We start from the raw sequence: 26,694 nt of genomic DNA on the forward strand, positions 1-26,694 counted from the left end.
CAAAGGGATTTTCATATGCTAAAGAAGACTCCCAGGCTACTGGAGGCCTAGCTATTGTCAAGCTAAGGTTGTTTTTCCCTCTAGCAAAGCATTCAGACAATAGGGGGTTCCTGAAGAAATGTTCTAGTCTGCCTGCCTCAAGTATTTGTCAATGGGCTGCAGGTTATAAGGAAATTTAATTTATCTACCATTTCCTTCTGCCTTTGTTTCCCACATCACTAGGTGCTATGGACAGTAAAAAGGGGGAAGAAGGCAGTTCTTGGTTTGACAGGGAAATAAGGTACTTAAAGAAATACCAAGGATAGGGGCACCTGGGTGGCTCAGTTGGTTGGGCATCTGACACTTGATTTCTGTTCAGGTCTTGATCCCAGGGTTGTTGAGATCAAGCCTCTTTCTCCCTCTGCTCCTCTCCCTGGCTCACACATGCTCGCTCGCTCTCTAAATTAAAATAAAAAAGAAATACCAAGGTAGAACAGAGTTGGGTCACAAACCGGCAGAGAGAAACTTACTGGCATTCAGTTGCATTAAGGAATCTTAAGGAAAAAACAGGTAGGGCTTTTAAAAGTTGGCCAAGATTTGGGGCGCCTGGGTGGCTCAGTCAGTTAAGTTTCCGACTTCAGCTCAGGTCATGATCTCGCTGCTAGTGGGTTGGAGCCCCGCATTGGGCTCTGTGCTGACAGCTCAGAGCCTGGAGCCTGTTTCAGATTCTGTGTCTCCCTCTCTCTCTCTGTACCTCCCCTGCTCGCACTCTGTCGCTCTCAAAAATAAACAAACAAAATCTTTTTAAAAAATTGGGTAAGGCTTAGACTCGTGGAGAGGGGTGGGCAAGGGACTCTTGCAGCAAGGAATGTCACTGCATGAAAATATAAAGATCTGGAGAGCAAAAAGAGCAGTGGGAGTAGGGAGAGGATTTTGTACAGGTTGTCAGAAGTGAAGTTCATGAAGAACACAGGTAGGAATTTAGATGACGGTGCTTTGAATGCCAGGCAGTTTTGGACTTCATTCTGTAGGCAGCACAGAGCCACCGGGGCTTACGTGTAACAGGAATGATGAACTGAACAGAGCCGGGGAAAATGAACCACGAGGTGGATGGAATGATAGCAGACCGGGCAGGGAGGCTCCGTGGCCAGCAAGCACAGCAGTAGGAAGGAGAAGCGAGGGGAACCAAAGCACGACCTCCCTAGCATAGCGACATCCCACTGTTGGGCAGACAAGAGAGGCTAGTACTTGGACCATTTTCTTCCCATCCCATTTAGTTTTCCCCGTCATCAGAGAGAATGGACTCCCAGACCAGTCCATGTGACTTAAGTAATGCTGTTTTCTGTTTCTCTTAGATTATTTTCTTAACTAGAGATGCGACTCCTATTCCTGGCTGCAGCCTGCCAGATTTTATCACCACTGACATCCCAGATCCCAGAATAAATCTGAGATGCCTGCCCTTGGGTATGTGCCGACAGCTTCCTGGAGAGGAGAAAAAAAGGTCTCTTGAAAGGCTGTTAGAACTGCTCAGTTTAGACGTTCTTAGAAGCACATAGTTTCAGCTCAAAAAAGCAACCCTCTAAAGCCCAGAACTTAATTTAGAGAAGGAGAAAAACAGACACACAAACAAAAAACCACCACTTCCCTGAAATGTTGAAGTCCCTGGAGCAGTTGAATAAATGCAGATCACAGAGACTGAAGTCACAGATTTCTCAACTTTAGACTGCCCGCTACTTCCCTGTACAAGGGGCAGGTTTTGTTTTAGATCAAAGTGTACCTCAGCCATTTTAGAGAAACACTGCTTGAGGACAGCAATAGGAGACTCCCAGCTCCCACATCTCTGCCAGGAATCCAGGTGGTTTCAGGCCCTCCCCTTTGCATGACAAGCTTTTTTGCAGAGGGTGAATGAAATATGAACTGAAGCAGTAAGGCCTTGATGGGGTGGGCCAAGTTAAAGGCCCCAACATTCCTTTGGATGAAGTCCTAGCAACGGCCAACTTGGATGAAGACAATTGCTCACAAGGGGCCACTGACTGAGCTACAGGGCAGAGTACCAGCCCTGCAAAGAGACCCCTTTGAATTATACTAAAATACATTCAAAGAACAACACATCATTTCCCAGCGTAGGTTAGGAAATTCAGGGTAAAATGTCTGGAACTTCTTAGGCCATGGAACAACATATAAGGGGAAATTAAATAGTTCCTTATCCCCAGCTGGCTAATAAAGCAAATAGACGCTAACAGACCTGAAGAACAAAATTAAGAACAAAGATTATCAGGTAGGTGTGCAATACATTTAAGTGGGCAGAGACTTAGAGGAACTCAGATGACAGAAATAGACACCCTTCTAGAGCCCAGATCTTAAGTCTGGTGATCACAGAGTGTCGTAAACTTCTGGTTCCACGTCTAACTTCGAAAGCCAAAAACTCACACAATCCAGTACTTGGTATCTTGGGGGAAGGCTTAAGAGTTTCAAATTCAATTCCCCTTTTAAAATTCTAACAATTAAAAAAATTAATCCCATCCTGGCATGGCATCGCCACCTACTGGCCACAGAGGAAAGTACAAGTTTTTTTTTTTTTTATTTTTTTTTTAATTTTTTTTTTTTTCAACGTTTTTTTTATTTATTTTTGGGACAGAGAGAGACAGAGCATGAACGGGGGAGGGGCAGAGAGAGAGGGAGACACAGAATCGGAAACAGGCTCCAGGCTCTGAGCCATCAGCCCAGAGCCTGATGCGGGGCTGGAACTCACGGACCGCGAGATCGTGACCTGGCTGAAGTCGGACGCTTAACCGACTGCGCCACCCAGGCGCCCCTGAGGAAAGTACAAGTTTTACAAAATTCACCATGGTGCAAACAGGAGGGCAAAAGATATATCCACGACTAAGACAGATGGGATGCAGTATTAATAAACACCAACCACTGTCGTTTGCGAACAGAAATAAGTCCTCTTCATGGCCAGGAGGGATTTACAAAAGGGTATCAGTACAGATATGGGATAACAACCAGTATCCATACTTTACAAAGACTGCCAATGACTTATCTTCCAAGAAATCCCTATCACAATTAAGTGTCTAGGACCTGGGGTGCCTAGATGGCTGGCCAGGTGAGCATCTGACTCTTGATTTCAGCTCAGGTCATGAGTTCCCCTAGTGTGGTGAGACTGAGCCCTGCATCAGGCTCTGCTTTCGGTGTGGAGCCTGCTTAAGATTCTCTCTCCCCCTCTACCACTCTCCCCAACTCACTCTCTAAAATGTAAAAAAAAAAAAAAAAAAAAAAAGATGCTTAGGACCTTGAAGCCCTGTTTCATGCCTGAACTGACCAACATAAGGTCAAGAGAGCAGAGAAAGCACTAGAATAGCCATCAGCAGCTTGAATGGTTTTGTCTTTTCCACACTGGGGAAAACATGATCTCAACCTTTGCTTTTACAACCTTAAAAATGACATTATATCAACATCTCCTATTTCCAGAGGTAACTAGAAAATCACACTATAACATATGGCTTTAGGCCTGCTGGTTGAAGAGACAAAAATCATAAGATCCTCCCTAAATTGATTTATTTCTTACTGCTTCTACTGAGGCCTACCAGGCATAGCACCACTGTTAGTCCTGGTAACAAAAACACTTAGGACATAGAGGACTGGTAAAATTGAACTTTATTAAGACTTAAGCATAGGAGATACTTCCACGTAAGACACATATGGAATTGAACTGCTCGATCACAACACCCTGCACTAGTTAATGTTAACACACTGCTGGATGGTAGCAGTAATGTTCTCCACTGGGCTCCAGAGGTCTGCTACACAGGTGACATGTTACTTCATATGCCAAGGCCCGCAGGTCCCATACCCTAGATACTCTACTTTTCCTCAAGTTCTTCCCTTGAAAATAGGGTGAGCTGTCCACAAGGAAATTTAGCAGCTGGATTTATAAAGCTAAAAATATCCAGGAACCAAGACTGGTTGTTTCCTATGACCTAGGAAACCTTAAAATCCTTCAGAGCCCTCAGGAGAAGTAATTCCAAGTATTCTGGGATCACAGAGGCAGAGATGTTTCCCCTACCTTGCCAGGGGTGTATATAGGACATAGTTCAGGAAAATTCTGGAGTGATGGACTATGAACACATCTGTTTGTATACAACATGATTTATCCCAGAGGAAAACCACAAAGCAACATTACTCTGCAGCAAAAACAAGTCCAGGAAGTAGGGAGATAAAACTAGCAAAACAAAATTACTTAAATATTTAGAAACAGGACTTTAGAGAAAAATTATATGGTTTGAAGAGTATACGTCTTCATTTTTCCCCACGCATGAAGCAGAGCACAGTATCACTCCTTAAGCTATAGCAGTAAGAATTTAAAAACCTGTCTTTTATATAAATATTTAAATGGTTAATATATATATCGAACTAGAGCAAATATTACCCACTGGGAAAGTCTGAGGTACTTCCTCAGTTGCCATGTTCCTTAAACTGGGTTACACATGATCAGCATGGCCCATCTTCCTTCAACATCAGTTTTATTCAAAGGTTTAGGGAATTTCTTTTTGCCTTGAAACAAAGATGGATAGGTAGGTATATATATTGTTGATAAATCTATTACAGTCCAGCACAGAAGACTCCAGGGAAATCAACTTTACTGAACAGCTTCCAGGATGAACCATACCCCTTGACGGTAAGCTTTCTTTTTTTACTTAGGGTTACTGCTGGAAAAGTTTCAGACAGCAAGGCTTAGACTCCAGCACCAGTCTAGCACTGACAAGAGTAAATAGGGAGTCACCACTGGGTTACAGCTGTGATGTACTTCATGAGGAATGAGTTGGCCACCTACACTTCAATACTGTGACACACAGAATCTGGCTGCCCTGGGGATTATGGGATTGGCTTTTCTGAAACTGTCCTTGTGGAACAGGAAAAAGGCTGGTGAATTCTGTGACATGAGTAGAATTCTTCTGGGTTAGGGAAAGGGGCATTTCAGGCAACTCCCACCAGGAAGAGGGCAGGTCACTTTCTCACTGCAGACGACAGGCCAGGTGCTAAAGGCTAACAGTCGTTAGTATCTGAAAACTGGTCAGATAGTGGCAGTCTTCAAAGGAAAATCTGATTCTAATGGAGTCTTCCATGTCATTAGCGGACCCGAATTTAAGAAGTTTCCAGTTCACTTCTAGAAGTACTAGTAATTTTTTTATATGTATATCAAAGTAGAGGGATCAGAAAGAAACCAACTCAACTCTATTCTTTCCAACCGTCCTCCCAGTGGGGCTTGACTGCTCTTCCCCCCGCCTCTCGTCTGAGCACGTGTACTCACACGTCTTTACTACCACTTCCTTTCTTCTCCCTCGAAGGTCAGACCCTTTGCTGGCCTTCCCTTGACTAGCATTCATTTTATTCCAAGCTTTCTTTCCTTCTTTCTTATCTTTCTCTCCACCTTAAACAACAAACAGAAGTCGTTCATTGACTTTAGAGAAGTAAAGCCAAGCAAGTAACAAATGCTAGTCCTTTTCTATGGTAACCATGTTCAAAATAGTTCAATATGGCATTAGGTATCTCTACCCTCTGTCACACAGCTCTTCTCTCAGAACTGAGTTGGTGCTGATTGTGTTTGACTTCGGTCCGGTTCTCCCTGGCAACCCTTCTCTCCCTTGATTAGCTCCACGGCACTGCAGGCTAAGGAAAAAAGGGAGTGGGTGGGTCCAAAAGGGGATACTGACCTAGGAGACAGGCTGATTACTTTTTACTTTTAGACAAGTAAGAAACAAAAAAGCATTCGTGAATGTTCTTTTTGCAAAACTCTCCCTTCAGGTTCGAACTTGGAATTTTCCAGCTTTGGTCATGTATTTTATGCCCTTAAAGGGTTTGTACTTTTCCCCATACATATCCAGACGATTCACCTTGAGTCCTGGAAGGAAAACATAAGCATTATTCAAAAGAAGCATGTAGCGTATCTGTCTAAATTCATTTCAATTCAGAGATCAGTGGGATAGAGATAGCTATAACAGTGAACCAGAAAAATAATAATAATTTTCCCTTATTTATTTCACTTTTCTGAAGCTCACAGATTTGTCACTCTTGGCCCACACACTGATAATAAAAAATTGCTCCAACAAGAAGCTATCCTATTAGAAGACCTGTTTCTAAAGTGGGAAGGGCAGAAAGTTATATGCAGATGAAAGGAGGATAAGGAAAAAATAAGACCACTCTATGTTTTTGTCCAGCTATTGGACAGAATACATGAATTAATGAAATTAATGAATAATGAAATAAAGCATAACTCAGTGAATGCATTAATAAATGAGTGTTTCCTATAAGTATTCTCACTGCATTAAGCAGAACACATTTTATACTGTATAGGTCTCTAACATTTATGATGAGTTTCTAATTTAAGTGAATGCTAATCACTTAGATAAGTTTTGTTGGTAAAGAAAAATAGGAACTTCATATAAAGCTGAAGTCATCTCCTATCTATCTTACTTACATGGTTGTTCTAAGGATTAAATAATAAAACAGATGACAAAGGCTTAAAACACTGCCTGGCACATAGTAAATGCCCAGTACATGGTAACTATTACTATCATCATCATCCTAAGACAGGTGTAGACTACAGTGGGCTGACTTGGGTTCCACATGTTCATAAAAGCAAATACGAAAGTCTTCTGAAACTGGGGGGATGGAGGGGAAATTATTCTTTTCAGTGACCAGCTGAGAATGCAGAAGCCTTCCCATGCTAAAAACCTTTGAACCCCAAACTGACAACCCTAGGATGACTCAAAACCTGCTGGGGAATGCCCCGTCCACCTACACTGTTTCCTTCTCAACTGCATCTTAGACGTTTTTGGTCAGGTCCCTTAATCCAACTTCAGAAAGTAAGGATTATAGATTTCCCCCAGAAATGCTAGAAAGATTTTACTCCAGATTACCTATCAGGTAATGAAACCAAACTCTATAAACAGGGAGTCAGCAGAAGGTTTTCTGATGTCTGCGTCCTAGTGGAGAAAGCCACTTCTGTTCTCATCAAGCCCCTGAAGCCGAGAATCACTTACCAGAAATGGCCAGCTGCTGGATCTTAAATTGCAGGTTAATTGTGGGGTTCTCATCTGGTTTGGAAGCTCCAGCCTGAAGACTCATGGTCCCCTTCAAACTTGGTAGCTTTTGGGGATTTATCTTTCCTACATCCCAAGACAGCATCTTCAAAGAAAAAGAAAGAAGTTACAGTGGAAGCCGTCATTTGAGGTGGCCGATGTCTAACCTCAGGGTATCTGTTCACAGTATTACAAGCAGCCTCTAAACTGGCTTTCAGTAGGGAAAACTATTTGTCACCATAAATTATCTCAAGGAAAAAACGATGTCCCTCTGATCAAGCTCCCCTTTCAACAAGCTGGAAAGTCTATTGGAGAGCTCCTGCATAATGACTTCTATTTAACATCAGCAATTCAAAACTTCCTGCTTATTCTCCTCCTACCTTGGTAACTGGGTCAAATGTATGTGTCCCCTGAGATGGAGTGAGGCTCATATTCAGGACCCCTTTGGGCATCTGGCTGGTGACAATCACTCCCTCTATGGTCTTCCCCATAGTCTGCTTCGGTCCCACCGTTATTTCAAAGCGTCCAAGTGAACTACTATCCCGGAAACTGATGTTATGTTTGACATACACTGGAATTGCCACCAGACTGGAAAAGGGAGAGACGAAAAACCAATTTCATTACTATACTGGAAACAATGGCAACATTTTCTCATTTTATCCTAAGTGCTTTTTTTGCGTCATTGAGGATTAAATAAAGCAATCTAGCGCTTAAGAGAAAGTTAGTGCTCATTAAGTTTGCGGCTGCTATTTTTGTTGTTGTTATATGTCTAAACAAGAACTTTTTTTTCTCAAATTGGAATCTGAGTACACCTGTATTCAATCCCCCTAACCCAAAAGAGCGTTAAATTATGCTATGAGAAACCATAAAAGGCAGTCATTTTTGGTCGTGAACATTCTCTTTAATATCTTGTCTAAGGACTTTTAAGTATTATTACCTACTTCTTTACTCCTTATATTAAAAAATAAACACAGGAAAAAAAAACAGTAATCTTTAATTTTTTTTTCTTTTTGTAAAGCTAAGACGCTGTCTAGTAAATAAACTAAGTCTTCCAATGACTGAATAAGATAACAAAAATCAAAGAGTATACTAAGCCTACTATGAGAAAGGCATTACAGATCAAAATTAGGAGTCACCATATTTCTGTGTTTTACTTTACGACATGTGACCAATAATTATCTGTACTTGGGAGAGTAACATGCATACCTCATGGACCTTTGATAGTATCTCGGGAGTGCCTTTACCTGACTTTCTCTGATCCTCACAAAAACCCTATGAGGTATGGTAGGTTGTCACGATAGGACAGAACAGGAAACAGAAATCACAGATTAATACCAAAGCAATAACAGTTTTTAACATCTATTAAACACTCCTGTGTGCCAATACTATGCTAAGTGTTTTAGTTCCATTACCTTGTTTAATAAGTATGAAGTACGTACTGCTATTGTCCTGTTTTTCTAGATAAATAATGATGTCCTTATACTTCACTAAGATTAAGTAATTTGCCCAAGGTCATGTATCATAAGTACTAAAGATGGGATTTAGGTGCAGACAGACTGAGTCCAGAGTCTTTGCTCTCAAGCACGCAGATATTTTCCTAAGTTATTTATTCCAAATCACATAGGAAAGTATTGGTGGCTCTGAGGTGTCATAGCTCTTTTCAGTGTGTATATCTTCTACTACACACCTTCTAAAAGTCCTTAGACAAGACAGGGGCACCTGGGTGGCTCATTCAGTTGAGCATCCAACTTTAGCACAGGTCATGATCTCACGGTTTCTGAGTTCAAGCCCCGCATCGGGCTCTCTGCTGTCAGCTTGTCAGCACTGAGCTTGCTTCAGATCCTCTGTCCCACCCCTCCCCTGCTTGTATGCTCTCTCTCAAAAAAAATAATAAAACATTAAAAAAAATAAAAATAAAAGTCCTTAGACAAGATATTAAAGAGAATGTTCAAGACCAAAAATGACTGCCTTTTATAGTTTCTCATAGCATAATTTAATGCTCTTTTGGGTTAGGGGGATTGAATATAGGTGTACTCAGATTCCAATTTGAGAAAAAAAGTTCTTGTTTAGGCATATAATAACAACAACAAAAATAGAAGCAGCAAACTATGAGCACTAACTTCCTCTTAAGCACTATTTAGATTGCTTTATTTAATCCTCAAACAAGGTACTTTTTTCATTTTCCACTTACAGATAAGAAAACAGACACAGAAAGGTTAAGCAACTCACCTGAGGTTACCCGATTAGTTAAGTACAGAAGCTGGAATTTGAACCCAGCTGGAATTTGAATCCATAACCTGAGTCCTTAATCACTACAGATACTGTTTCCACATATACACATATACACAGATTCTGTTCTTAATTATAAGGGCTGCTTACTTCTGTGCACTGACATGGTAAGAGAGCAGGCGGAAGTTTCCATCAGGAGGAATGAAGGAGAGGATACGCTCAGATTCCCAGCGCTTGAAACGGACACAAGGATGGAAGCTGACATCATCCAACAACCTGGGATTCTGTAGTTACCGGGCAAGGAAAAGCAAGAAGTAGGAATTAAACACCCATATTTCTTTCAGGAAAGTCATTCAGATGTTGTTTTTATTTAAACACATGCACACAGAAATTCTGTAGCTACTTATAGAAAATTCAAGCCTGATATAAACTTTGTAGCTGTACTTATTTCTTATTGTTCCATTCCATTCTCACCACTGTCTTTCCAGAAACAGTTAATTTCCCATCCCAAGATGTGAAACTGTGGTTCAGGATTTTACCATGAAGGAAAGTGTAAGATCTGGCATTCCAGTCAGCTTGACACAGGCATCAATCACCCCCTGGATCTCAGCAGTAATTGTGGAACCTGAGATAGGAACAAAACAAAGAGAAAGTAAGAAGCTATTCGACGCTTCTCCGTCCTTCCCAACCAACTTACTTCCTCCCTACCACCTTCTTTAGCTTTCTCTTTTCCTTCCCAACTTTTTTCTTCTCCCTCCCTCCCTTTCTCCTTTCCTTCTGTCCATCTATCCAGTTCATCTACCTAATCCATTGATCCATCCTTCCAAACATTTATCAGCTGCATATCAAGTATGAGACACTAGGATGAAGCAATGGGGATAAAAGATTAAAGAGACAATTAGCTTAAAGAAGTTTTCATTCTAGCCCCAGAATCAAAAAGGGTGTCATCATAACCAATGGTTCAGAAAACGTCATAGCAGAACCTGCTCTCCCTAAGGTCCCCAATGAGCTCTGCTGCTCAATCAAGTGGGCACTTTTGGTCTTTATCCCACAGGACCTGTCTGCAACATGCCATTTTTGACCACTTCTTCCTTTGTAAAACACTCCTTTCTCCTAACCTCGCCTAGTTTTCTGTTTTTCTAGCTCCTCTTCCTCTGTGCTTTCTGCAGGCTTCTCTTTCTTTGCACATCTTTTGAATGCTGATGTGTTTTCACAATTCTGAATGTCTCTTTTCTTTCACTCAACATGGTCTCCTTGAGTTACTTCACCTACTTCCCAAGGCTTCGATTGTCATTAATGGCCAAATATAGCCTAGTCTTTTTTCAGGTTCACAGTCTCACTCCTGCCAAACTAGACAGCTCTACCTGCATGTCATGGAGGCACTTCAGACTCTATACATCAAAAAGTGAGCACATCAGCTCCATTCCTCCATCTGCTCTCCTATTTTCCTTCTTTTTAAAAAAAATTTTTTTAATGCTTATTTATCTTTGAGAGAGAGAGACAGAGCACAAGTGGGGGAGGGGCAGAGAGAGGGAGACACAGACTCTGAAGCAGGCTCCAGGCTCTGAGCTGTCACCACAGAACCTGATGTGGGGCTTGAACTCACAAACCGCAAAATCATGACCTGAGCTGAAGTCAGACACTCAACAGACTGAGCCACCCAGGTGCCCCCTATTTTCTTTCTTTTTTTTTTTTTTTTTTTAAATTTTTTTTTTCAACGTTTATTTATTTTTGGGACAGAGAGAGACAGAGCATGAACGGGGGAGGGGCAGAGAGAGAGGGAGACACAGAATCGGAAACAGGCTCCAGGCTCTGAGCCATCAGCCCAGAGCCCGACGCGGGGCTCGAACTCACGGACCGCGAGATCGTGACCTGGCTGAAGTCGGACGCTTAACCGACTGCGCCACCCAGGCGCCCCACCTATTTTCTTTCTTTATGATGGTACCATCTAACCTGCTGCTTAAGTCAGAAACATACATGCATCCTTGACTAACTATACTTCTTCAGTGCTCATATCCAATCAATTATCAATTCCTCTCTTTTCTGACTTCTGTCTCTTACATCTATTCATTCCTTTCCTTCCTGACCACCATTATGGAATCTATATTTTGTGCCTGGACTTCAGCTGGCAGTCTCCTGGTTTCCCTGCCTTCAGTTGAAGCCACTCTTCACACTGCAACTAGACTGATAGTTTTCAACTACAAATCTGAATCAAGTCACTCCCCAACTTAAAACTCTTCAATTGCGGGGCACCTGGGTGACTCAGTCGAAATCATGACTCTTGATTTCAGCTCAGGTCATGATCTCACAGTTCGTGGGTTCGAGCCCCACATTGGGCTCTGTGCTGACAGTGTGGAGCCTGCTTGGGATTCTCTCTTTCTCTCTCTCTCTCTCTGCCCCTCTCCTGCTCGTTCTCTCTCTCTCAAAATAAATAAATACACAAACCTTTAAAAAAAAAAAAAAAAACCTCTTCAATCACTCCCAATGGTTCTCCTTAAAATGGCATGCAAGGCATGCTAACTATCTACCCAGTTGTTGTGTACTTTTTTTTTATTGTGGGAAAACTTCTACTTAAATGCAAAAATCTTAAATGTACGACTCAGTAATTTTTAAATATGTATACACCCCATGAAAATACCACCCACATCAAGATACAGAACCTTTTTTTTCCCGTTTTTAGTTGTGCCTTTATTCACCTTTGTTATATTTGTTAACAATATACTTGTTTTAAAGATCCTACAGACTGACCACCCATTAATGTAGAATATATGTCACCCCTCTCCACCTGGCAATCTTTTTTTTTTTAAAGCAGAATTTCTTCTAGGAATCTTACTGATCACACAGTAGTTACAAGCATGTCAGATATAAGAATGTATACAGTCTAAACAAGACAGGCTGATTCAGAATTTACAGGTTGTAAAAATATACGTGTCAAGGGGCGCCTGAGTGGCTCAGTTGGTTAAGCGTCCATCTTTGGCTCAGATCATGACCTTGCGCTTTGTGGTTCGAGCCCCATGTCGGGCTCTGTGCTGACAGCTCAGAGTCTGGAGCCTGCTTCTGTGTCTCTCCATCTCTTGGCCCCTCCCCTGCTCATGCTCTGTGTCTGTTTCTCAATAATAAATAAACATTAAAAAAAAAAACAACGAAAAAAATATACATGTCAAAAGTTAGCCATATGGACAGATGCATACAGGGGAAGAGATGATGGGAGGTTGGGGATCGAGGGCCCTGTGCAGTAACACTGCCTTTTCCTCCTCCACAGTAAATAACTTTAGACACAGAACCTTCTTAGCATCCTAGCATGCTTCTCTTGCATCCCCATGCTAGTTCTGACTTCTGTTACCTTTGATGAAGTTGTACCTGTTTTCAAACTTCATATAAATGTATATAACTGTATATAATCTTATGCATCTATCTTTTTTACTCAACAATGTAAGATTCATTCATGTGCTGGATATATGGATTATTCATTCTTTTTCATTACTACACAGTACTGTCTTATGGGACCATATTGAAATTTGTGTCCTGTTACTGGTGGACATTTGGGTTATTTCCAGTTTTGGGCTAATATGAAAAGTTGCTGCCTACTTAGTTTTAAAGCCTCATTACTTTTTTTTTTTTTAATGCCTCTCAATGCATTCATGCTGAACTACTTTATTTCCCAAAAATATTTTACTCACCTTAAAGTGTTTGCACCTACTTTGTTCCCAAATCCCTGAGGGTCTTAATAACTTCCATTCATTCTACTGATAAAGCATAAACACTATTAGCTCTCTTTACACTTTGCTCTGGATGGGTGGGATACATCGCTTATATTCTTTTTACCTCCCTCTTCCTCACTAGACTCTAAATAAGCTTCTGCATCCATAAACTCTCACTTTCTTTCTTTCTGGCCTCTTTTGTCTCCTTTGTTTGTAGAACCTCATCATTGTCAACAACAAAATAACATCATAATCACGATCACTGACAATAACAATAGCTACAATAAAGTCAGGTCATAAAGAGGTCCAGAACTTTGTGTATTGAACACAATTCAGGATTAAGGTTTTGAAAAGACTTTGCTGCAGAATTTAGAAATTATTAGTCAAAAAATGTTGAAATCATTATTGAACCAAAAGCCAGTGGCCACCACCCACATTTACATAACAAGAATCTCCAAAGGCTTGTCATGGGAAAGATGTAGACCCCCCTCTATTTTGACAGACTACCAATTGTCCCTGTAAATGACATATCTTTATTCATTATTAACAAAGAATTGCTGTTTTCCTATATGTGTGGGAAGGAGATATTATAGGTCGCTATTCAATAACTTAATTACTGGGTTTCCTTTCCTTTTTGAGAATTTCTATATTTCATCTTCAAATATGTATTTGTTGTCTTTTCATTTGCAATTCATTTCTTCTTCCCTTGCTCATTTCCAGGAATCCTTAGCCTTTTCTTTCTCCACATAATTCTCATGTATGACATCCTCACAGTAGTGATACCTCCCATTACACACCACTGTCATTATTATTATTACACTATTATCAGCAAAGATTCTCAATGAGGAGGGGACTGTGTGACCTGGAATACTCCTTCACTGTATCTTGTTCATGATCAAATATCCATTAGTCAGCACTGTGCTACAACACAACAGGTTTTCGATAAGCATTTGTTGAATGAATGAGTTCACTAATGTGAAAAGAACTTTCTACAAATTTCTAAGCTCTAGAACATATTGCTGTAATTCAGAACAGATAGAAAAGAAGGCTCCCTGAATTTTAGTGATTACAATGTCAGTTCTGCCATCAGATTTGGGAGTCAAATACATTCAAAAGGAAATCTAAAAGAGATTCGTTTGCTACTTTTTTTACTTAAGAGGACAAGATCTAGAACACCATTAAAGAACAATTTTTTTATTTAAGAGGATAAGATCTGTAACACCAACAAGCATTGGTCTGCATCGTATTATTTTGAATTGCCATTTTCAGCCTTATTGAGGTATAATTAACAAAAACTGTATATAATCAAGGTATACAACTTGATATTTTGGTATATATACATTGCGAAATGATCACCACAAACAAGTTAACTAACATATTAATTAGCAAATTTCAAGTATACAATACATATCATGATGAGGTGATGGATGTGTTAATTTAACTAGATGGGGGAATCCTTTGAAATGAATACATACAGCAAATCACTACAATATACATTTTAAATATCTTACAATTTTATTTGTCCATAATACCTCAATAAAGCTGAGAAAAAGTATAAAATGCAGTATTAACTATCGTCACTGTGCTGTACATTTCCAGAATTTACTCATCTTGCATAACTGAAACTCTGTACCCTTTGACCAAATATCTCCCCACTTCCCCCACCCACTAGCCCTTAGTAACACCATTCTACCCTCTGCTTCCATGAATTTGACTATTTTAGATTGTACAGATAAGTGAGACTATGCAGTGTTTGTCTTTCTTTCTCTGGCTTATTTCATTTAGCATACTGTCCTCCAGGTTTATCCATGTTGCATATGGCAGAATTTCCTTCTTTTCTTGTGACTGAATAACATGCCTGTGCGCATGTCTATCTCACATTTTCATTATCCATTCATCCATCAAAAGACATTTAGGTTGGCTATTGTGAAAAATGCTGCAATGAACATGGGAGTGCAGATACCTCTTCGAGCTAATTCTTTCATTTCCTTTGGATACACCCAGAAGTGGAAAAACTGGATCATGAAGTAGTTCTATTTTTTATTTTTTTGATAGTTTTCCATGAATGTACCAATATACATTCCCACCAACAGTGTACTAGGGTTTTCTTTTCCCCACAACACTACTAACACTTATTGTCTGCCGTTTTGATACTAGCCATTATAACTACTGTGAGGTGATATCTCATTGTAGTTTTGATTTCCCTAATAATTAGTGACGTTGAGCACCTTTTTATACATCTATTGGCCATCTGTATGTCTTTGTTTGATAAATGTCTAGTCAGATCCTTTGCCCACTTTTTAATCAAGTTATTTGGTTTTTTTTGCTATTGAGTTCTGTGTGTTCTTTGTATATTTTGGTTCTAACCCCTAATCTGATATATGGTTTCCAAATATTTTCTCTAACAGGTTGTTTTTTCACTCTGTTGACTGTTTTTGTTGTGCAGAAACGTTTTAGTTTTTGTCTATTTTTGCTTTTTGTTGCCTTTGCGTTTGGTGTCAAATCCAAAAAAAGTCATTGCCCATACAAGTGTCAAGAAGTTTTCCCCTACCCCACCCCCCAAAAAAGAAGTTTTTTCCCTATGTTTTCTTCTAGTAGTTCTATGATTTCACATCTCACACTTAAGTCTTTAATCCATTTTGAGTTGATTTTTTTTTTTTTTTTTTTTTTTGGTGTGAGGTAAGGGTCCAATTTTATTCTTCCACATATGGATATTCAGTTTTCCCTGCATCATTTAATGAAGAGACTATCCTTTCCCCATGGTACAATCTTGGCTCTCCTGTTGAAGATCAGTTGACTGTAAATGTTTAAAAATCAATTTTTTAGAAGATTTTTTTTAAAGACTGCCCCTCACAAGGACTAACCAATTCTGTTTTTTTAATTAAAAAAATATTTTTTTAATGTTTATGTATATTTTGAGAGAGATAGAGCATGAATGTGGGAGGGGCAGAGAGAGAGACACACACAGAATCCGAAGCAGGCTCCAGGCTCTGAGCTGTCAGCACAGAGCACAACGCAGGGCTCAACCTCATGAACTGTGAGATCATGACCTGAGCTGAAGTTGGGCGTTCAACCAACTGAGCCAACAGGAGCCCCTAAAAGATATTTTTTGAATGTTTATTTATTTTGAGAGAGAGCACGAGTCGGGGATGGGCAGACAGAGAGAGGGAGAGAGAGCATCCCAGGCTCCATACTCAGTGTGGAGCCTGATGCGGGCTCAATCTTATGAACCACGAGATCATGACCTGAGCCAAAATCAAGAGTGGACGCTTAACCAACTGAGCCACCCAGATGCCCCATTTATTTCTGAGCACTCTATTCTGTTTCACTGGTCTATGTGTCTACTTTTTTTTTTTTTTAATTTTTTTTTAATTTTTTTTTTTCCAACGTTTATTTATTTTTGGGACAGAGAGAGACAGAGCATGAACGGGGGAGGGGCAGAGAGAGAGGGAGACACAGAATCGGAAACAGGCTCCAGGCTCTGAGCCATCAGCCTGTTTGACGCGGGGCTCGAACTCACGGAGTGCGAGATCGTGACCTGGCTGAAGTCGGACGCTTAACCGACTGCGCCACCCAGGCGCCCCTCTATGTGTCTACTTTTATGTCAGTATAATACTATTTCAATTACATAGTTTTGCAATATATTTTGAAATCATGAAGTATGAAGTCTCCAGCTTTGTTCTTTTTGCTCAAGATTGCTTTGGCTATTTGGAATCTTTTGTGGTTCCATATGAATTTTAGGACTGTTTTTCTATTCCTGTAAAGAATGCTATTGAGATTTTGACAGTGATTACACTGAATCTGTAGATCACTTTGGGTAGTATGAACATTTTAATAATATTAATTCTACCAATCCATGAACACAGGATGTCTTTCCACTTATTTGTGTCTTCTTTAATTTTCTTCATCAATGTTTTATAATTTTCAGAGTACAAGTTTGGTTAAGTTTATTTCTAACTATTTTGTTCTTTTTGTTGCTATTGTAAATGGGACTGTTTTCTTAATTTTCTTTTAGAATAGTTCATTATATTTAGAAATGTTTTATATGTTGATTATGTACCCTGCAACTTTACAGAATTTGTTTACTAGTTCTAAGAGTTTTTGTCGAGTATTTAGGGGTTTCTATATATATGATTGTGTCATCTGCATTATAATATTTAAGTCTATTCCTAGTACCCAGCACAGCGCCTGAAACAAAGTAGGCGCTAAGTTAAAATGAATGATCTTGAATGGGGGATAATTCTGATACTAGCAAGCATTATATGAAGGAGACTATTTCCACTTTCAAAACATTTTTTTAACGTTTATTTTTGAGAGACAGAGAGAGAGCGAGAGAGAAAGAGCGAGCAAGCGGGGTAGGGGCAGAGAGAAAGGGAGACACAGAATCAAGCAGGCTCCAGGCTCTGAGCTGTCGGCACAGAGCCTGACATAGGGCTCGAACTCACAAACCATGAGATCATGACCTGAGCTGAAGTCAGACACTTAACTAACTGAGCTACCCAGGCACCCCATCTTTATACTTTCCAGTTCTGAAAACAGATTAAAAACACCTACCTGATTTATCAATGATGGCATCAATCTCTTCGATCACATCAAAATAGGCCTCGTTGTTAGTGTATTTCACCCCAGTCCGTCGCCAGGGCACCACTGACAGCTGCCCAGTAGGAAGCTGGTCACCCACATTGGTGCTTCCTAAGATAATGAATATTACTGTAATTTAATTCCATTGTGGTTAGATGTAACCAGTTATCTAATAATCATAGAACACTTCCCTAGGAGTTTCTATGCTCCCACTCTTCATGCACTCAATTGAAGAATTAAAAAAAAAAAAAAAAAGATAAGAGTATGGGTAACCTAGTCTATTTTAAAAAGCTGTTGCCATCTGGTCTGCTTCCTCGACCAGAATAAAGGTTAAAAAAGTTACTTGAGAAACAGATATCATATTTTGGTTTTGAAAGAAACCTGAAGTTGGTCTCTCAAATTTCACAATAGCTTGTAGCTTAAATAATGTATTGGCTTTCAGTAGGGATGGTAATCTACATAAATATAAAATTTTCATGGGTAAAAACAGTATTCTAGTTTAAGGTACGTTCTTAGGTACATTTATGCTAGGTATTAAAATGTATACATTTTACTACAACTAATGTACACTGAATGTTAGGAAAATAATACAAATTAGATCTTTCCCTAAGAGTTGCAAATCAATTCCTTGTTTTTTCCTCCCACAAGCATCAAAAATATTTTTTTAATTCAAAAGTGCTATAGTGAAATTCTGAAATATTATAACTAATTAAAAATCTATTTCCTTCTTTTGTAACCTGGACCTTTTAATCTAAAGAAAGAAACATTAAACACACGCATATATTCAGCATATTTACACAACATTTCAGCTTTTCAAAAGGTACTTTCAGCTCAGGTATCTTTTTCTAGATTTAAGAGAAGTTCAGAAAAATGACTCCATAGTATTTATAAATGATCCAGGCACTAACAAAGAGTTTAAGAGTTAAATGAATCCAGATTATTGAAAAACCCAACAAATGTGTTTTTCTTAAAAAGAGGCACCGTATGTTAAAACATGTCATTAGGCTATAATAATTAAAGCAGTATAGGGCGCCTGGGTGGCTCAGTCAGTTAAGCAGCTGACTTCAGCTCAGGTCCACCGTTCATGAGATGAGTCCCGTGTCGGGCTCTGTGCTGACAGCTCAGAGCCTGGAGCTGCTTCGGATTCTGTGTCTCCCTCTCTTTCTGCCCCTCCCCTGCTCATGCTCTGTCTCTCTTTCAAAATAAACATTAAAAAAAAAAAAGTAATAATAATTAAAGCAGTATGATAAGGCAGGAAAGCCTAAAAACAGACCAAGAATCCATAATGACTTAGTACAAGATAAAAATATCATTTTAAAACAGGAGAAAAGGATAAGTTATGGTGCTAGGAAAACTGGTAGAAATTTTGGAGAAATAAACAGAGCCTTACTTGATATTGTATACCAAGATAATAGACTAAAGAATTAAATCCAAAAGTAAAACCATAAAAGAACCAGAAGAAAATACACTTTTTAAAAAAGACCTTCCCTTCTCTGAGATCAAAAAGACATTCCCCTATGTTTTCTTCTAACAATTATAAGGTTTGTGTTTAACTCTTTGCTGGAATTTAGTGTACAGAATGAGTAGGGAAGGACTTCATTTTGTTCTATATCAAAGCTGACTGTCCTAATATAGTTTATTTAACAACTGGCCCCTGATTCATTGATTTGATATATATGACATCTATCTATACCAAATTCCTACGAAAGAAAGGGTCTGTTTCTGAACATTCTACCTTATCTTAGTCACCTATCTGTCTATTACCAGGCCAATACTATGTTTTTAAAATTATCAAAACTTTATATCTTGTATTTGATAGAACACATTTTGAGAGACAGAGGGAGAGAGTGAGTGCATAAGTGCAGTGACTGCACAAGCTGGGAAGGAGCAAGAGAGAGAAGGGAGAGAAAATCCAAAGTAGGCCCACACCATCAGCAGGAGCGCTACACTGGGCTTGAACCCATGAACCAGGAGATCATAACCTGAGCCAAAACTAAGAGTCAGACGCTAACTGACTGAGCCAACCAAGTGCCCCTCTCTTACTCTTTTTAAAAAATATTTATTTTCAAAACTGTCTTGCCCTTTAATAGCTTATCTATCTATGTATGAGTTTCTGTCTCCTGTCCTATATGAACTTAATATAGCTTGATATTTGTTGACAAGGAAAATCCACCTTTGCAGTACTTTTTCAAAATTGTCCCGGTATTCTTGCAAATTTATACTTAAAAAAAATATATTTTTCAGGGTAGGGAGCGCCTGGGTGGCTCAGTCAGTTAAGCAACCAGCTCTTGATTTCAGATCAGGTCACAATCTCACAGTTGTGAGATCGGGCTCCATGTCTACACCCTGGCTCAGCGTTGAGTGTGGAGACTGCTTGAGATTCTCTCCCTCTGCCCCTCCCCAGCTTGCATGCAGGCACATGCACCCATGCTCTCTTTCTCTCTCAAAAAATAAAAACATAAAAAATATATATATATTTTTTCAATCAGTTTGTCAAATGTCATGCAAACCCTTGTTTATATATGAAGCAAGACCCACAATGTAAAACCTGAATGAAGCAGAATGACTAATATGACTAAGTCAGAAAATTTTAAATGTGGCTAAACAAAAACACCATAGACAATGTTAAAAGGCAGATTGTGAGAAAATATCTGTGACATAGGATTCAAAAAATATACAGAACTACAAATGATCATGTATACTGGAAATATACATGATGGTTTAATGTGCTTAAATGAAAGGACTTCTTTTAAACTAGTATGAGGGGTGCCTGGGTGGCTCAGTTGGTTGAGCGTCAGACTTTGGCTCAGGGTCATCCTCTCGCAGTTCATGAGTTCGAGCCCTACATTGGGCTCTGTGCTGCCAGTTTGGAGTCTGGAGCCTGCTTCAGATTCTGTGTCTCCCTCTCTCTCTGCCCCTCCCCTACTCACGCTCTGTCTCTTTCTCAAAAATGAATAAACATTAACAAAATTTATGTTAGTATAAAAAAAGAAAAACATTTCAATAAAAGAAAAGCTGGGCAAAGGACACAAGTAGGTAATTCACTATAGAAGAAAAACAGTCAATAAATACTCGAATGGGTTTTAACTTCCTTAGTAATAAAAAATGAGTGTGTAGGGTGCCTGGATGGCTCAGTCAGTTAAGGGTCTGACTCTTGGTTTCGGCTCAGGTCATGATCTCATGGTTTACGAGTTCGAGCCCCATACAGGGTTCTGTGTTGACAGTGTGGAGACTGCCTGGGATTCTCTCTCTCTCCCTCTCTCAAAATATATAAATAAACTTAAAAAAAAATGAGTGTGTAAATATGACATGACTAAGCTATTAAATGCCAAAGATTTGAAAAAATTAATAATAGGATTGGCTAGGATGCACAGAAACAGCTACAGAAACTATAAATTTTCTAGAAGACAATTTGGCACAATGCATTAAAGTCCTTAAAATGTGCATGCCCTTTGATTTAGCACTTCCATTTCTATTACTGAAAATAAATCAAAGAAGATGTACACAAAGATTTAGGTATAAGAGAGTTAATTCCCTGTTATTTAAAAGAACAAAAAATCAGAACCATTATAAATATGGATTGAACAAATCACTTAGGGTCTATTCCATATGGTAGAAAATTATAAAGTCACTAAAAATTATGTAGAAGAAAATGTATCATAATGGGATAATGTTCACAAAATATTGATGAAAGTTTTAAAAAATAGACAAGAGTTGTTTTTAAAAAATCTATGCATCTATTCATTATTCATCTGTCTAGAAGAAACAGAAAATATGTCAAAATTATGGTGTGATTAAGTTATTTTCAAGGTCTTTGTGCTTTTCTGTATCTCTGACATTTCTTTAATAATCATGTGCTTCTTCTGTAATCAGAAAGAAATGCTTTTTAAAGAAGCATACTTTATTGTCACTGAAATCAAGGCCTTTTCTACATAACAAAAACATATTTCAGGTCATAATCAAAGACTATAACGAACAAAATTAAAGCACCTGGACATCTGAGAGCCCCAAAGACAAGCACTCAAAACAGTGCACCACACCGGAGAAAGCCACACCCAGGATGGCAGCAGCTTGGTTTCCTCTTTCTCCATACCTGTTATGGTGTTGACAACCGTTCGAAGGATAGTGGGAGGCTTTATCAGTTCTTTGAGGATGTTTGACTCGGTAGCCAATGGAAACCCATTGTCAAGCATCTCTTCCAGTACCTCATAAACCACAACCACATTGTCTTTGATCACTGGCTCTGAACAGACTCCAAAATAATCCTGATGAAAATACAATATGTAGAATATATAGCATTCAGAAATTGTAACAAAAAGAATCTTCCTAAAAAATAAGGACCTAGTCCTGTCCATGTGTTTACTCAGTGTTTCTGGAATATTCTTCTGCAATGAAGGAATGAAGCATAACCTTAGTTCTCTTAAGCAACCCGGTTTGGTAGATAGAACAGTGGACTGGCTTATAGTACTAGTATCATCACTAACTTCTTTTATAAATTAAGAGTAAGTCATTTAACCTTTTGGGGTTAGTTTCTTCAAATAGACAAAACATGACGAATACAAAACTGAACCTAAACTATTACATGTGCTTAGGAATAAGAATTTGAAAGAACTATGCAAAATAATAATACTTGATATGACCCAGATTGGACCTAAAAATTTTCTTAATGCTTTCTGTTGTGCTATCTCTTAACACTGATACAGCAAATAAGAATTGAGAAGGAAATAAAATGAAATGAGGGAGATGAACTAGCACACCAGAAAGTCTCTAAGATGCTAGGATGATTCTAAGAAGGCTTTGTCTTTTTACTAACACAGGCTAAACTTAGATACTAAATTATCTGGGTTATGGAAAAAGCACTGGATTCCAAATCAGAAGACCTGGGTGGTAACCTTATTGTCACTTACCAGAGTAAGTCATGCTAACTGATACAGGTCTTGAGTTCTTTACTAGTATAATCAGGATAATACCACTGGACACACAAGGAGGTTATAAGAACTAAGCATGATTGATTAAATGATAATACATGTGGAAATGCTTTATAAATTATAAAACACTTTGTAAAACGTGATGCATGATGACAAAAAAGAAATGCTAGTAGTCATTTAGCGAGGCCCTTCTAGAGGCCCTTCGAGGAATGTCAGTCGCATCTTTTACAGGACCTCTGAGATGGTCATACAATCCTTCTTGAATTCATCCATTTGCCTTTTGAGAAAGCCCATTCTATTCATGGAAAGCTCTGATTATTCAAAAGTTCTTTCTTTTGCTAAACAGAAATTTGCTTTCTAGATCTGCCTTACAGAACAAATTTACATAACAGCCCCACAGCTATTTGAAGACAGCTAACTTTCACTTCATTTTTTTTTTCTCCCAGCCAAACCCTGTTTGATCCTTCTACTATTCAAGCTATGGTATGGTTTCTAGATCATTTCACCATCTTGCTATTTCTTTGGATATGCTCTAGTTTTCCAACATGCTCCTAAAATCATGACATCCAAAACTGGACTGTACACGTGATCTAAATTAAAATTACATCAGATAATAAAAATTGTCAGAGACATTGCAATATCCAAGAACACTTAAGAGTCAGGAATGTGTTTCTAAAACAAGACTTCTTTAAAAATGAGGATTTAAGAAGGGGGGGAGGGGACACCTGGGTGGCTCAGTCGGTTAACCAGCTGACTTCATTCAGCTCAGGTCATGATTTTGTGGTCTGTGAGTTCGAGCCCCGCGTCGGGCTCTGTACTGACAGCTCACCGCCTGGAGCCTGTTTCAGATTCTGTGTCTCCCTCTCTCTGACCCTCCCCCGTTCATGCTCTGTCTCTCTCTGTCTCAAAAATAAATAAACGTTAAAAAAAAATGTTTAAAAAGAAGGGGGGGAGGTAACACATTTCCTCCCAAGAGTGTTTTTATTTTGAAAAATAAATAAAACACCTCACCAGATTTTGTCAATCAGACATAACGTGAACTAAGCAGTTGGAAAGAAGACTTGTAAGTGTGACAAATTGCTATAGCAAAATTATGTGCAATTCTAGCGCTGGAACTCTTCCATCATATTCTAGTACTAAACAAATAATGCAGCCAGAGAGAAAAGACATTAAAATCAGGGTATGTCCATTTACTTTTAACAAATCCTTCAAAAATGACAAGCTCTGAAGTCCCAGACTTCCAAATTAGGAACTTTACTGTTATCCCAAAGTCCTCTGTGTTTTCAACGAGATTAAACAACTTTTCTCACTTCCTGTCTCGTAATAGATTACAAAATATTGCTATGGAGGGATGAAGCAAATGCTGGGTTTCACCAATGGGACTGTTAATCTTAGAATGGGGTAAAATATCATATGTGGAAATCATAATAAGGCTCAATTAGAGTAGTTTAAGGTCATAACTACTGGGTTCTTCTACTTTTAGTTACTCCACATACTGGGGTTTATAATTCTCAGGTTTTCACTGTGGGAAAGAACTGGTATGCCACATGAGAACTGGAAACCCAGAATAGTACTACCAGAAAGTATTTGTGGGAAAAAAATTATAAAATATATTTTCATTTTCCAGACATGTGATACAGATATGACTGGAAATGAAAGGACTCTTTGACTTATTTTTTAATTTCACCATAATATCTGAGTCATCATTCTCTTCTTCTTCTCTTATTCCTCAATTTCTGTATTCATATGACCAATTCCAGACCACACATGACACAGAAATTAAACCAAAGGGCCCTTGCTTCTCACTTATTGTATGATGACAATAATAAGAGGCAAATGACCGGGGAGCCTGAGTAGTTCAGTCAGTTAAGTGTCCGACTTCAGCTCAGGTCATGATCTCATGGTTTGTGAGTGTGAGCCCCACGTTGGCTGTGCTGACAGCTCAGAGCCTGGAGCCTGCTTCAGATTCTGTGTCTCCCTCTCTCTCTCTCTGCCCCTCCCCCACTTGTGCTCTGTCTCTCTCTTAAAAATAAATAAACATTACAAAAAATAAAATAAAATAAAATAAAAGGCAAGTGACCATAAGAGGTAGAATTTGAGCAATTCTTTTAGAGGGAGGATCCCATATTTGAATCCAGGGTCTGGGAAGCCTAAAATCCTGAGCTAATAATAGTGCTGACATCTTGATATAACTTACTTTCACCTCCCCTGTACCCTGCTCCCCAAGATCTTCAAATCTATTCCTGAAAGAAAAACTCAAAGTGAAAACTGTGTCTTGTAAAATGTGTCACTTAAATTCTTACAGGAACAGAAGATTTTCCAATCTTAGTTTGCAATGAAAGCTCATCACTAGTACTCAGACGCTTTGGATAAGCACTCCAAACCCAAGATGAAGTTTGGCTTCACAAATTACTCTTGCCAAGGAGAGTGAAACAAGCATTACTTAGTTTTTTCTAACACTTGAAAATATACGTATCTTTACACACTCATTACTTTTTGATGCAACTCATAGCAATGTACTTAACAATGGCTAGCATCAAGTCCACTAAAAAAAAGAAAAGAAAAACCCAAACTAAATTCCTCTGATTTATGAATAAAAAGTGGGGCGATTCCAATCTCCAGAACTAAAATGACTGTATATAATCATACCAAGTAGAGTGGCTTCCTCATGCAACAGGTTCAGAAGTATTCAATGTGCCATTTCAGGTGCAGCCAGTTCCATAAACAGAAACAAGGATCTTATCAGATGGGAGAGGAAGTGAGCAAAGTCAGTTTTGATTTTTTAAAAAGTTCCTTAATTGAAGCTGAATACAATGGAAACAGAACTATACAGACACTTTATAATTTACACGCATGAGCCTCCTCACATTCACGCACCTGAAACGTGTCCACTACTCGGTGAAGGAACTCAATGACAAACAGCGGTGGGACCTCTGTCTGGATCACAGCCACAAAAAAGATCTTGTGACGGTAAACACTTAAGAGATAGTGGTGAGGAGTCGGAATAACTGGAGGTACATTTTCTGCCTCGGTAGCTCTCTCTTGTGCCTCAAAAAAGTAATCACAGACAGAACGGCTGACCACACTTTTCCAATGTTTTTCCAGGAAAATATCTCCAGAGGAGTTGATCAAGAAAAGGCTATGAATCATGATGGAGACTGTCAGTGAGAGAGAGAAGTCTTTTTCAGTCTGAAAGTCTCAGGACTGCCAATTTTCAACCCTAAAAATAAAAGAAGCTATGGTCAGTTCCACTCAACCAAAACACCTACCTATCTTTCAAGAGTAGATTCATGTCTTCCTCTTCTTTAAGAGCCTGAAGTATTCCTGCCTACAATTCCTAAGGATAATTCATCAGCCATCTTGTTTGCCAATTATATACTGCCTGGTTATCTTTACTATTGCCTTAATTACTACCACTTAAAAGTCAATTTAATTTTTGGATGTCTGATATATCAACTGGTCTGGAAGCTCCTTGACAAAGAAGACCATGCCATGGGGCGCCTGAGTGGCTCAGTCGGTTGAGCATACAACTTTGGCTCAGGTCATGATCTCCTGGTCTATGGGTTGGAGCCCCGGATCAGGCTCTGTGCTGACAGCTCAGAGCCTGGAGCCTGCTTCGGATTCTGTGCCTCCCTCTCTCTCTGCCCCTCCCACGCTTATTCTCTGTCGGTCTCTGTCTCAAAAATAAACATTAAAAAAAAAAAAAAAAAGACCATGCCTCATGTTTTTTGTTGCCTCATTGCAGTGCTCCCTGCACAGAAGAGAGTTTCAAAGAGTATTGAGGAGTTTTATGTATTCAGCCACATGAAATGAGAAATGCTTATGGTTGCACAGTCTTATATGGCAGCCATCAGCTAAATGCAGCCAGTGAGCACTTGAAATGTGCCTGGTCTGAACTGAGATGTGAGGTAAGTATAAGTTCCCACCAGATTTTGAAGGTCTTGCATTTAAAAAGGAATTTTAGATACCAGTAATTTAATATTAATTCGTGAATTAATATTCAGTTAATATTGATATTCTGATATGTCAGGTTAAGTAAAATATATTAAAATTAACACAACCTTTTTTAAAAACGTGGTTAGCAGAAAAGGTAAAATTACGTATCTGGTTCGCTTTATAGATCTATTGGACAGCGCTGGTCCATAGGTGGAAAGCTATCATTGTGGTCTTTATTCATGGAGTCAGACCGCATTCTCT

The 26,694-nt window shown here is 39.1% G+C and overlaps 1 protein-coding gene across 2 annotated transcripts in view; it reads right to left on the reverse strand.

Moving 5' to 3' along the window:
* Positions 1 to 3,618: 3,618 nt before the first annotated feature.
* AP3M2 (adaptor related protein complex 3 subunit mu 2) overlaps positions 3,619 to 26,694 on the reverse strand; it is a 111,008-nt gene continuing 87,932 nt past the window's right edge. For both annotated transcript variants that reach the window (XM_086703605.1, XM_086703604.1), the window contains exons 2-9: positions 25,375 to 25,717; positions 21,663 to 21,834; positions 17,543 to 17,680; positions 9,827 to 9,912; positions 9,438 to 9,571; positions 7,439 to 7,646; positions 7,020 to 7,164; positions 3,619 to 5,878 (exon numbers count right to left, since the gene is read on the reverse strand). In XM_086703605.1, the coding sequence (XP_086559731.1) occupies positions 5,778 to 5,878; positions 7,020 to 7,164; positions 7,439 to 7,646; positions 9,438 to 9,571; positions 9,827 to 9,912; positions 17,543 to 17,680; positions 21,663 to 21,834; positions 25,375 to 25,647 (1,257 nt within the window). In that variant the 5' untranslated portion in view covers positions 25,648 to 25,717 and the 3' untranslated portion in view covers positions 3,619 to 5,777. The remainder of the gene's footprint in view (positions 5,879 to 7,019; positions 7,165 to 7,438; positions 7,647 to 9,437; positions 9,572 to 9,826; positions 9,913 to 17,542; positions 17,681 to 21,662; positions 21,835 to 25,374; positions 25,718 to 26,694) is intronic.

Source organism: Puma concolor, chromosome B1 (genome assembly GCF_028749965.1).
Source record: "Puma concolor isolate L17-30 chromosome B1, mPumCon1.1.hap2, whole genome shotgun sequence".
Lineage (NCBI taxonomy): Eukaryota > Metazoa > Chordata > Mammalia > Carnivora > Felidae > Puma > Puma concolor.